General features: G+C 38.9%; 1 protein-coding gene across 6 annotated transcripts in view; it reads right to left on the reverse strand.

The window, feature by feature from the left end:
* Positions 1-910: 910 nt before the first annotated feature.
* LOC128256100 (syndecan) overlaps positions 911-13,834 on the reverse strand; it is a 96,484-nt gene continuing 83,560 nt past the window's right edge. The window contains exons 3-6 of one of the 6 annotated variants that reach the window (XM_052986184.1): positions 6,169-6,592; positions 5,333-5,872; positions 1,879-2,046; positions 911-1,403 (exon numbers count right to left, since the gene is read on the reverse strand). In XM_052986184.1, coding sequence (XP_052842144.1) covers positions 1,231-1,403; positions 1,879-2,046; positions 5,333-5,872; positions 6,169-6,592 — 1,305 coding nt within the window. In that variant the 3' untranslated portion in view covers positions 911-1,230. Of the gene's footprint in view, positions 1,404-1,878; positions 2,047-5,332; positions 5,876-6,168; positions 6,593-13,834 lie in introns of all 6 variants that reach the window. The other 5 variants (XM_052986183.1, XM_052986186.1, XM_052986185.1 and 2 more) reach the window with 5 other exon arrangements.

Below are 13,834 nucleotides of genomic sequence, written 5' to 3' on the forward strand. Positions count from 1 at the left end.
AGCAGTTAATTCAAGCGAAGGAAATCTCGAATAACTCTAAAACCCAAGTGGAAATCTAAATTAATGTACAATTGCTTTCTTATTGACGATTTTCCATTACTTTTCGATTTCAATTTCGTTTTCCAATTTCAATTTCAAATTCATTTCAATAAATATTTTATGGTTTTGTGTTTTCTAGAAAAAAGTAGAAATAGTTCTTTCAATTTCAATTCTGTTTGTTTTTTAGTTCCAGGAAGGTGATTTAGTATTTTTCATTTTTTGTTTTCTTTTTGTTTTGTTTGTTTTAGGAATTACACTAATAATTACATAGTTTTGCTTATGTATAACTTAAAAACATTTATGCATCGATTTCCGTTTGTTATGTGCCGCACAATTCATAATTATAATTATTTTCATTGGACTTCGTTTGACAATTGGTTGTTAAAATAAAGAGTTAAGAGTGTGTGGTTCGACGAGGGATCTACCGAGAGTTGAGAGATAATCGTGATGTATCCAATTCGCATTCGTTATTCAGCTAACAATTATAATGCATACAACTATAATCAATATGCACGAAAGTTGCCTTTTACATCTATGTAGTTGGATGCGCGTGTGTGTGTGTATTATTATAGTTATTATTATTCAATTTTCTCCTGCTCTTTCTGCTTTTGCTCTACATACTCGTAATTCATAATTAATTCGCTTAATTTTGCCCGCCCTTATATTGGTTTCACTATTTATATATAATATATTATTTATATATTAAATTTTGCATGATTTATTTGCAATTATATTTGATATTTTTGTTTGTTTTTGTCTCTTAAAACTTACTTAATTAGAAAAGTCGCATACACACACTCACACACGCAGAGAGTCGGTTGTTTGTCCGTGTGTGTGTGTATATTGCATTAACTTACAGGTAAGTTTTCAATTCTTTTTTTGTTTTTATTTCGTTATTATTTTGTCGATTTGTTTTTTGTTTATTTTAGTTTTATTTACCCCTCACGAAAAATTGTGTGTATTTTTGAAAACGGTAGAAATTTTCAATTGTTTTTTTTTTGTGTTAGTTTAGTGTTATCATTGTTTTAGTGGATCGCTGATGATGGTGCACTTCCACTTCGCACAGTGTATTCAGTTGAGCCTAACCATTCCCAGTCGCTCCGCCTGCGTCCAGTTTTCCGCACCCTCGTCCTCACAGTTTTTTTTCCTGCACTTGGGGTCAACTTAATACCTGCGCGCCGTACCATTATCTCAGGCGTAGAACTCGCGATTATTCGCGTTTTTCGCATACGAATTGTTGGCCGGCGATCGCTTGGGTTCGTCCAGCGCATAGGATCCCTCGTCCTTTTTCCTCATGCGGTACACAATGAACATCACCACGAGTATGGCGCAGAGCAGGCCAACAACGGCGCCGCCAATAACAGCTGTGGAAATGGGAAATAGTTAAGTTGTCTGATTTTATCATACACAATGGTTTGTCAGGGAAATCTTAACTTATAAGTTGATCCTTAAAGCTTTTTACGTGTTCTTCTCATTCACTTAACATTATTATTTGAATTGCATTATATGTTAAAGTTCTAAGATATATCACTCATACGCAGTGATGAATCTACAAAATCTACGAAAAATACGGCTCAAATATTTGCAATTTGTGAATTTTATATATTTAGGTTCTTGACAAATAAGTAAAGCTTATAACTAGTAATATTTACTTGCAATTATTTTAATAATAATGATGTATAACATGGTGATATTAACAAAAGTATTCCTGTAGCAAGTGATTTGGTTTATACTAAAAAAAAAATATCACCTGACAAACAATTTTGACTATTTAAAGCCTTAGTAATAAAGTTTTGGAATTTCTCAAGGTTTATAGATCCACCCTATAGATATACTCACCAGCCAGAATGCCGGGCTGCGAGAAGAAGCTCGACGTGCGATCGTCCTCGCTCATGATGACCACTTCGTTGCCGTTGGGCCTGTGATCGATGCCCTTCGTGTCGGAGGGTTGGCTATTCACGTTCGTATTGGGGTCCAATTCGTGCACGTTGCTGCCACCTGAGCCCGCTGTTCCGGAGAAAGAGAAGGCATTGTAGCGATGAGAAAGAGATGCAGTGTGCGAAAAAGTCAATTTATGCCCATGACGTGCAAGCAAAATCAAACAAAACAGAGAGTGAGACATAGAGTTGTTGTTTTGTTTTGTTTCGTGTTGTGTGGGTGGTATTTCAATTCAATTCAATTGATTTGAGTGTCAATATTGGTTTTAGTGAGCGTATACGATTGTGTAAACATGTGTGTATGTGTGTGTGTGTGTGTTGTGCGTGTTTTAATGAGCTGTTATGCAGTATTTACAAGGCTTAATGTTAGTCGAGCTGCGTTTACTACATAGGGAAACTTACTCCAAAAGCTAGGTCTTAAGTGGTATGTCCCCAAAATCTTTATAAATATATGAGTATGTAAAAAAATAAAGTTCTCTAAAAAGAAATCCTAAAACATTTACTATACTTTCTGATATAAAATATATGACATTATTATTTAAGTCTCTAAAACAAATCACTAGAGGTTTTTAAAGCATCACTGTTAGGATCTACGGTAAGGGGTCTGACTTTTAATTTAAATAATTGTTTGAAGGTTTATCAGGTACAAAGCCAAAGATTGTGCAAAGATGGCTAGATTACCTTTAAGAACCTTGCCAAAGTAAATATACCAAGAGCTGACAGCTCATTTCACGGTAATGAGCAGGGAATTTTCAGCAAAGTTTTGTGCGAAATGAAAAAAGTTTACCGGCTAGGCGAATGCAAATTGTGACACAATTTGCTGGAAAATTTCATCTGTTGACTTAGGCTTACGGATTGACTCGCCCTCAGAAGTATGCAATTATGCTGCTTCCTTAAAATTGACAAACGAGGGAAATTGTGAAAATTCAAAGCCAAAACTGGCGCTGTCGAATAACGTGAGTTTACATTTTATTTAATTGGCATGGCCTGTGTTCATTGTTTCCCCCTCATTCCGGCATTTGTGTTTGCTCCTTATTCTTTACGCAGCTATTGTTTGATCCCCACGCTCCCCATTAAGCTCCCCAAACGGCTTAAGACAAACAAATTGCTTGTTTTGCCCTTGTACCCTCACTTCTGTGCCGCTAATGCACACACATGGATGGATGCTCCCTTGAGGGGCGGCATATTAATTAGGTAATGCCCACGAGGACTCCTTGAATTGGCCCTCGCGAACAAACTCCTCGAATTGATTTTATATGCGCTTTGCAAACTAGGGGCAATCACCGAGAAAGAGTGTTCTTTGAGTCGCTCTGGAGATATAAATATTTGCCTTTCAGTGCGATTTCCAAGAGCAAATGGATTTCTCAGCTCCTAGCTTTGAGATAGCTTCGCTGCCTTGCCATCACATTGATTCCCTGCTCGTCTGTCTGCCTTTAAGTCTTTCTGTTTGTGCAGAACCAATAAAGGTGCCATCATGTGTGTGTGTCTGGATTTGATGGGAAAATGCACTTTGTTGCCCAGATTGGAGATTTGGAGAGGGAACACACTTTGTGCTCCAATGTTTCGTGTGGTCAGCTGTGCGCAATTATGGCAAAATTATTGCCAGTGCTGTGTGTCACCCGCGTCAGCCGACCGTATTGATTGTGTTTGTGTTTTCGATCGAGGCGTGGCGTGGAGTGGCGTGGCGATTGCAAAGCAAACATCGAAGCCATAAACCCACAAAGCCCACACAGTCGATTGCCATTAGGCCATGTTTCAGATCCTGACGGTGCTCTGCGCGCTTTCCTAGGACCATACACTGTGATTGTTAGGGATTGTAATCCCTAAAAAAAATCACTGTCATACCCAAGAGTATCTTTAAGAAAGAATTACTGAGCTGCCACAGAAATCTATAAACAGTAGAGCTAAAATATGTTTTCAATTTCAAAAGTCCTGGGGGAAAAAGTTAAATAATGTTCTGACTTTTCCAAAATAATTGAGCAATATATATATAAACTTGTAAAGTAAAACTGCAACTTTGAGAGACTTACATTATTTTAACTATGTTTTAAATTGTAGAAACATTTTCTCCCAGTGCAACCACCCACAAAGCCTTAGTAAGAGCATCAATGCCTCAAGTAAGCGGCTACAGTTACGCGCAGAATGCAAAAGGGAGTGGGTAACAGAAACAGGAGCCTCTTGCCATTGCCAGGAATCAGTGATTTTTCATTTGAAGTGCCTGCGAAGCACGCCAAGTGTTTTTCCCCACCAACAAAGCACAAAATCACTGCGCGGCTTAGTGCGATTTTCCGGGCGATTTTCATTCACCAAACTGCAGGAGGCGGAGCACTCGGGACAGTGTTAATGGAACTTTATGCCTAGGGCAAGAATTGCAGAACGTATTTCCCCCAGCCTTGACTCCATGATGGAGTGCTTTCACTGTTGCAGCTTAATCGATTGTTTGGCTTTGGCATTGTCTTTGCCCTTTGTTTGTTCACCGTTTTACCGTCACGATAAAAGCATTTAAACTATTCTTAAAATATTCGCCTTAATCTAGCGCTAGCTTAAGGTTAAAACTAAACACTTAAACGATGAGGGTCGAATGAAAGTGTGTTTGGCTCTGCGGGAGTCTTTCCAATCGAATGAACGACACGAACAGAATGTAAACGGAAATGATTCAATGAATTGGTTTATGAACGAATGAATGTGTAGGAATTATTATGTGATAAATTGGTCAATCCTTGGACAGAGACAGAGACAGAGACAGAGACAGGGACATAGGACAGACTGAGACTGAGAACGAGAGGATTTGCAGGACACCCGCAGCGTTGACCGTAGACTTTTCAGAGCGCGATAAATAAACTAAATCATATATGAACACACACCAAATGTGAAACTTAAATTGACTCAAATATACTTGTAATTTAAAGTACATAAAGTGCACACACGCAAACTACTTAAATGAAAGCAAACCAAGTCTCCATAAAAGCCAAAAAGCAACAACTTAAAATAAGATAAGCACGTATTATATATACACAGAAATTGATTGATTCTGTATTTGTGTAGTTTAAAACTTTAAAATGTGGCCAGTTTTCTGTGTATATATGAAAACCAAAATTTCTGTTCAGGTATTTTTTGTAGTAAATCTTAAAACCAAAGCATAGCTACAAAATCCAAATAAGTAAATATATATATCAGTGCCAGGACTCAAAGGACAACATAAATGATGTGCAATAAAGACAGTAAAACAAATATGGTGGTAAGCAAAAGGTACAACAAAACACAAAACTACATAAATAAATATATAAATATATAAACAAAACCAAATAAAAAAATGAGAAGTAAGAAAGAAAATGGTAAAAATAAAAACCACTGACGTCCGCGCTCTGTAATATCTCCATCGTTGCCACCGACTCTTGAACCATCGACATCGCCGTCCACATTCTCATCCTCATCGCCGCCATCCACATCGAATTCGTCCTTAAAGATTGGATTTTCGTTCACCGTTTTGGGATCATGGATGATTTCGTCGTCTGAGATTTTGGGAACAACTGGCGTCTGAGTTGCCGATTCGGGATCATCGATGTCGATTTCTTTGTCCAAAGATTCACTATTTTCAGTGTCGTCCTCATCGTCTTCATCATCAGAGTCGATGCTATCGCCACTGCCCTCCAGGTCCAGATCCTTATCGAAGGGCGGGAATATGGGCTGATTGGGGGGCAAGGGAATCGTGGGCGCGGTCGTGGTCGTTTTGGTACTATAATTGGCAGTCCGCTGGGTTGTCGAGGATGTCGATGTGGTACTTGTTGCTGCCGTTGTGGTGGTTGCGGCAGTTGTCGTTGTTGGGGTGGTTGCTGGCGTTGGTGTCGAACTCGAAGTTGTTGAGGTTGTGGATGAGGTTTGTGTTGGTGTATGAGCTGCTGGATATAGAGATGCGATTGTTGGTGTTGTTGTTGTGTATGATTTGGGGAAAAGGGTGTTGAATTGTCGTTAATGCTAATGTAACTAATAACTAAATTCGATCGATCTTTAGCTGGTACTCTATCTGTATCTATAACTGATGCTGTAACTGTTACTGTATCTGTAGCTGTATCTGTTGTTGGAAGTGGTGTGTTTGTTGAAATTGATGTAGAAGTAGAAGTAGAAGAAGTGGTTGCAAGTGTGGAAGGTACACCAACGAGTGTTGCATTTACATGACTAGCTTGATCTTTACCGATTGCGTTAATGCCAGTGCTATGGCCACCGATCTCACTACCACTGCCACTGATGATGCCGTTCTGGCTGTTGATGTTGATATTGTGGTTATTATTGTTCGCTGTGGTGCTACTACCAATGATTGTGCCACTATTCGTTTGATGATTATTATTGGGATTGAGATTGATATTCTGGCTGTTGTCGATCTGATTGTGATTATTATTGTTGTTGAATCTACTCGAGATGAGGTCGCTGTTGCTGTTCTTGCTGTTCTTGCCGAAGTTCTCGTTCGAGTTATGCTTACTGTTTATGCCGGCGCCGCCGTTCTGCGAAATGCGCGTGTTGTGCGAACTGTGCGAGTGTTGGTCGGGTTCGGCGTCCTCGTCATCGGGTCCGAAGCCGGAGCCAGAATAGTCCGGTTCTTTCTCTAGATCTTCGTGTATCTGCAATGGAATTGAGCAGGAAAGTAGAGGTCAGTTTGGATTTCATAAAGTTGGGTGTTGGGTGCTTGGTAATATTAAAATGGTAAAAAACATACTCAAAATATTGAATTAAATTTCGCATTTTATATTTTTTATCAAGGTTCAAATTAGGGATATGTTTATAGAAAGTTAAAAAAAAATATCACAAAAATTTTTCCAAAACATTTAAATTTTGTTATTTTTGTGAAGATTTGAAACATATATGTATATATACAATTTTATATGTTATTGTTTTTAGGACTTTAAGGAACAATTGACAACTTCAAAATTTTAAACGCATCGATAAGTCAACAAATTGGTTACTATTTTCTAAATCGTTCTCAACAAAATAAAGGAACCAAAAAACTTGTTTCACATTCAGTAATGGAGTAATCAGGTACTTCAGAGAAAATAACAATTTTAAATCTAAGGTTTTTGCTAAATATTTTCCCAAGTGGCACATGATTCGAATAAAGGAAATTTGTTCTCAACAAAGACCACTTTTGTGCGCAACAAATAGCAGCTGTATTCCATTGAAAATTATGCACGGTACGTGTCCTTGAGTCGTTCCACATTCGCGTTTGAGATGCTAAGAGGGATCGAGACCCTTGGGTCATGTCCTCCGGCCTTCGGGGAACACATTTCATGCGGCCCATTGTCTGACTGAGCTTCGACTCTGACGGCTTTTTGCGGTTTATTCGCACCAAAACAAGTACAAAAACCTCAACCAAGGGGGAGGATGCGGGGGGAAAAGGACCCGACCAGAGGGCCATAACAACTGTGACCAGAACCAATTGGCCAGAGACAGCCGTGGGCCAACTGAATGACAGAGACAATTCCCGGCCGCAGACGCCAGCTCTTGTTTATTGACTTTAATTTCGTTTGCCGCTTGTTCGGGCCATAAAAACAGTGGCCAAAATAGAAACAGAGGCGCAGAGGGAGACGGCCAACTTAATTGAATTTCTTCACGCGTTATGAAATGCCCTATAAAAGCCGTGTTCCAAGACTTGGCAGTTGGCCAGCCAGCCACCCAACCACCCAACCAGCCAGCCAGCGACACTTGTTGACCCCCGACCCTATCATTTAGCCCACATACCATATATATTATATAGACAAGGCCGACAACTAGCGTGAGTAATGGGAATGAGCTAAAATTGAGTGATTGTGGCCGAGAGGAAGCAATTAATTTTCCAATGACAGAGAATTGAAATTTGTTTTTATTCGAGCTTAAATTAAATTTTCCAATAGAGCTTGGAGCATTCTTTTCATTCATTCGAGGATTTACAAACAGTACTGTGGCTGCTCCACGGCATTCATAACCGAAAATTGAAAGCACACAAGCCGGAGGCCGGATTTTCAACAAATAAGAGAATTTAAAAACAAACGTAAAAGCTGGTTAAAATGAGAGTTGGGACTGCGAGAATTCCTCTTATTCCTCAAATATACCTAAAGAATGGTTTATATAACTCTCCAATAACTTATTCCAAATCCTCTTTAAATGGGTAAAAATTTAAATTCGCATCTTGGTGAAAACTTTATTAAAAATTAAAACTTTAAAAGATATTTGGAAATTAGTAACTCTCAAGCTTTATTAATATTTTTAAGCCGTGAAAAATCTATAAACCACCTATCTGGCTTATGTTGCGAGCCCAGAATACAGTTTCCATATAAATCGGTCTTACATCTTATCCACAAATATCCCCAAGCCAGGAAGCAAAAAAAAAAAACAACCAAATATTATCCTTGCAAAAACTTTTTCAATTTCGCTGATGTTTTTGTTGTTTGCTTTCGTTTCATATCTTCACGTATCGTTTGAAATTTAATTAAAATATTTGTGCATTGCGTATACGCAACGTTGCAAACGTAGACCCACACCGCAGCATACATCATCCTGTGCAGGACAGTTGGCAAGCAAACGCTTGACCAAAAGCACTCATAAATATACCTCCAGCGAACGAACGTGGGTCGCGGTTGGAGGATTGGGAGGATAGGAGCACCCCAAGTGGCCATAAAGCATGCCGCAAAAACAAAACAACACCAAAAAAAAAATAGAAGAGTGTTTGTCCCAGTACTCGCAACACTTTCGTTCCGACCGAGTTTATTTAAAGCGTTTTATGCGCTCTCCTCTCTTTTCAGCCGCTGCACGCTGTTTTGCCGCTTGATTTATGCAGCAATTAGCAGTCAGCAAAATGGGGCAAGGCAGTAAGCAGAAAGTGGCGAATGGCAGCCAGCATTTCACATGACTTAGCACGGGGTGCCCCCATGTTGCATACTTTCGGGTCTTAAATGAAGTCCTGCAAAACTTGCAGTTTCATGAGTTTTCCCCTCCTCCATTTAAACGGTTTATGGGCGCAAACTTTTTCCTTGCAAGGGGACAGGATCGATAGGTCCTGCGGCAACTGTGGCCAACCAAACGAGCGAGTGCAATGTGAATTTATGCTATAAATTGCTTTGTTAATAAAACACGAAGCGAATGCCAAGAAGCGGGTGGTGTTGGTGCAAAAGCCAGAAAGCAGATGCTGCACCATCGCCATCCTGAGGTGCAATGTGGGTCATGCATGAATTTAAATGATGTCATTTCATCGGGACCACCTGCTGCCAGGCACCGAAAATGGAATGGGATATGCTTCTCCACTGCATGCCGCATTAAATTTGCATTTGCAGGCAGCTGATGCTGCTGCTGCTGCTGCTGCAGCTTCTTTGGCTGGCCAACATGGCGTATGCTTGACACCATTTTGATATATGACAGCGAAAATGAAATATTCCAGCCAGCTGGGCGAGCATTTCCATAAAACGGAAATTGTTTCAATAAAGCGTTTAAAAACTTCTCGGGTCGAGCCAAAAAAAAATTTTGCAAGCAAAATGAGAAAATAAGACATCCGTAATGAGCGAAAATTGTGTCAGTCAATTATAAGAATAGTAAGGAATAACTACATTTAAAGGAGCGAAAAAATTGAGAACCGACAAGTAGAGTTAAGAATGGCTGCAAGGCACGTTTTATGCATAAACAACAAGCTGAGTGCAATGCAATTTTTTTTTTCTTTTCGACTTTTCACAAACATCACACATGTTGGCCCGGAGGCAAAAAGTTTTTTTTACCCCCATCTCTTCCCCCATTCAGCATAATTAATGCCTTAAATTTCGATTCGACTGTAATGCCAACATAAAACAGGCTCAAGAACAATCCACCCACATCATCCTTTATCTTGAACAAATCCCGGCCAAATCCAGTACGACTTTATTTTGCAAATAAATAACTTGAAACTAAATACAAGAAGCTTTCAAATTACCGAGCAACATAAGAAGCTGTTTGGGCCAAGTTTGAGTTCCAGAGAAAAAGTTTTGCTAACGAGTAAATTGTCGATTTGACAATGTTCGCAAAGTGCGTGACTTGAGTTGACCGAGTTGCTGGAAACATTTGGAAAAATCCTTGGCCAGGGCAAGTTTTGGTTTTTAGTGCTGGTTTGAGTTTTCCCCTTTGCCCCACTTTATCCCCTAAATTTTTACGTAACCACTTTGACCCTGTGTGTTCCCTTTACCCCTTAACACAAAATTTCGCATTGTGAATGCTACTTTGGGTATCCAAGTGGCCTGCTAAACATTTGCATGGATATTTCTGCAGGAAATGGCCAAAGTTTGTCTGGCCAAAAGGAAAGGCCAGGGGGACGTAAAAGGGTATGGAAAGCAAACCACAATCCCAGGAAAATTGATAGCCCCAGCCAATCCCCGAGTTCTCGGCTTTGTTTTTCCCAGCATTGGCATTGCTCAATAATTGCTTGGAGGAATCTCTGGGGGGTCCTAATTTATTTACATGCACTTGCAACTTTGGCCTACGGGGAAGGGTCGAGACAGAAAAAGAAAAGCCGACTCAGCTCAACTCGGGAAACTCAATTTTCCAGCTGGGAGATAACTTACGGCTTTATTTAGACAACGAAATTGAAATTTCGTTTCGCTTCGCTTTTCCTCTCCACTTTTATGTCATTCCTTTCTCGCTCGACAAGAACTTTTTCGAAATATATATAGATAGACAAGTTTTAAGATACTTGTATTTTATATTGTATTTTCTTCTCTATTCGCTTATTATTTAGCAATTGCCCATTTACATTTAGATGGGAGCAAAGGCATATAAACCAATGAACTGCCTAAAAGGGTTTCGTAAACTACACCAAAACTCGTTAGCACCCATACTTATGCATTATGCATATTCATTGTGCACATGAAAAAGGAAAATGTTGGGTCTGTTGTAACAAAATTACTCTGTTAAGCCCAGAAAATATATAGAGTTATTCGTAGTCTAATAATATTTGGTAAAAAATAAAATATATTTTTTTTTTATTTAATTTATACAATTTTATACATACAAGATCAACAAGGTTTAAAGAAGTACATTTTTAAAGACAATAAGGTCCTAAAAATTTAAAATTTAATTACGCTGTTATTTTGAAACTTTTTTTTTTGTTAATGAAGAAGGTTCAAACTCTTTAATTTAAGTGATTAATACCTTTGAATCGAACATAAAATATTAAAAATGTTTTTCTATTTATATTTATTTCCCCATTCTGAGCTCTACATAGCAATAATTGCTTTTTAAATGCAACAAATGAGCAACACAGGGCTTTCCTCAATTCTCTGCAACAAATTGAAAAAGTTTTTGGCTGAATAGCGCGATGTTTTTGCTTTTGAATGCCTCTCAAGGGTTTCACAACTTTCACTAACAAACAAACAAACGCACACGAACACACATAAATAACAAAGAAAATTGTGTCGTGGCCTTGCTGAGGCTAACAATTGTTGTTATAGTTGTTCAGTTTTTCCTTCTCTATTTAGTTTGTTTCTATCTGCACAACTCTTCAACGAAGAAAAGCCTTTTGTTGCATCCAATTGTGCAAGGCCACACCCACCCCAAAGCCTTTGCCATAATTTGACACTTAATTGGCAGCTGCATTGCAGAGGGAAAAGCGGGAAAATCCGGGAAAAACTGCACATTTATCAAGCTCAAGTCTGTCAGCGGTGTGACCGCGACTTTTGCTTAATTCCTGACTTTTTACAGCTCTTTATCATTTTACCTTTAAAGGATGCGAACGCGGATCCGGACACATGCCAATTTGTATTTCCCTGTGGTGTTTTTTGCCATTTTATCAGCTGGCAGAGATTTATGTACGAACATTTTTTTTCGGGCAGGGCAGGACTTTAATGATTTTTCCGTGTTCAAGTGACACAAATTTTCGACTCGCGAACAAGTAACAAAATTTTGCCAACGCGACAAAGCGCAGCGAGGCGTTCGCCTTGGACTCCGCAACCGCTGCCATCGTCATTATCATGGCAAAAGTCCCAGCTCATCAGCAGACGGAAAAATCAATAACCGCACCCAGGCTTTCCTTTCCATTCCATTCCTCTGTTTTTTTCGGCTCGCTCTTTTTCTCTCCTATCTCCACATTTTTTATGATTTTTTTTCTGCGCAGTTCTCGCACAAATAAATTAAAAGCCGCATCATCAGCATTAGCCGACAGGAAAGTAAATCTGTGTTAGCTGTAGTACAACCCAGCCATTTGCCTCCATAAATAATAATTTTCATTTTTTTTTTGTTAAGCCTACTTTTGCGGGCGGCAATTAATAAATGAGCTTAGGGCCCAAGCTCAAAATACGAAACCTGCAATTCATTTGGGAGGTGGAGAAGAAAAGCGATTGCAACATTTACTCCAGTTTCCGCATTACTTGTTACTTATGCTAATTGCGAAAGCTGCTCCGCCTGCAGGTTACGACATAATTAATCCTTTTTCCAGGTCCTTTTTGGCATAATCGAAATTGATCAGCAAGGCCAAAGGGGAAATATGAGTTAAATTAGGAAGATATGCAGGCATTGGAAGGGGCTGTTTTCTAATTCAGTACCCGAAGTAATTTGCATATGAAGTCGCTGTTTCTGAGAGACATTTGGCGGCTAATAAGGCAACATTTTCATTACAGCCACTTGGCAGGACCCCGAAGAACTGAGCCGTATCCAAGCCATAAACTGCTACTAAAAGGTGCTCCGGCACTGGAAGAAAATAAGGATCAAGTTTCAAAAAGAAAATTGTTGATTTAATATTGACTTAATTTTATAATATATGAGTGAAGCCTCTCAATTCTTAAATATTTAGGAAATAAAAAATATTTAGGAAAAAATTTAAGGTAAAAACATTTTTAATATTTAATATTATTTAAGCTTCTTGTTTACATAATATTATTTTTGTGGTTACACTAATATGGAGTTTTTATTAAAATATCTGAAATAGTTACAATTTTGAAAACCAATTTTCTTACTGCAGGACATACTAGAGATCTTGTGAAAAGTTTCTGCATTTTAATTGCACGAACAGAAGAGTTTGGGAAGAATGTTCTGCTAGAGAAGCCGCTGCATCCGCATCGGGCTTAATGTGTGCTGATGCCAGAAGAGGTTTAAGAGCCACCGGGGGAAGTAAAGGATGTGATGCTCAAGCACACACATATATAGTCCTGGGGAGGATGGGCTACGACCACATGGGCTGGGTTACAAGGAACTTTGGAAACTTGACTGACTGCATCTGCTCGGCTGTGACTTATTCAGCTGCCACTCCTCCTTCCAATGGCCCTGCCCGCCCCTGTTACCGTTGCACATCATTAAAATTTTAATGCAACTCATGGGTTTTAGCCCTTTTAGCCGGCGACAATGCTTGTGGGCGTGGTCCAAACAGTTCTTGCTCAGTCAATTGCGAAAGCTTAGAAAACGGCAAGAAATGCGAGGCAAAGCGTCGCAAAATGTGGAACGGAAACCAAAGGAGGTTGCTGAAAATGGGCTAAAAGTGGATGGAGCGCAGTACCAAAGTGTGATCGACTGTGCGATGAGCTGCACAAATTTGTTGCCTAAGCTGATTGCTATGGAATCTGTTCAGTGAACGCTGAAGCAAACTTTCTAAAGATGAAACAAAAAAAAAAAACAAAAAAAAAAGGAGGAAAACAATTTTAATGCTCTTTTATTTGCTTAAATATTATATCATTTTAAAAAGAGAATTTGTGCATCCATAAGTTCGCGTATATATACATCTTGAACAACGTGAAACGATTTATTTTTCCATGCGTAGACAATGATATAAGTTTTTTGTATTGGTTTTATTTATACTGCACAGAAATATTCTATTTTATTCTATATTAATTTTTGAAGCTCCTTTATTCAGGTTCAAACTCAACGCACTAAGGCCAAGGCTATAC

Source organism: Drosophila gunungcola, assembly GCF_025200985.1.
Source record: "Drosophila gunungcola strain Sukarami chromosome 2R unlocalized genomic scaffold, Dgunungcola_SK_2 000013F, whole genome shotgun sequence".
Lineage (NCBI taxonomy): Eukaryota > Metazoa > Arthropoda > Insecta > Diptera > Drosophilidae > Drosophila > Drosophila gunungcola.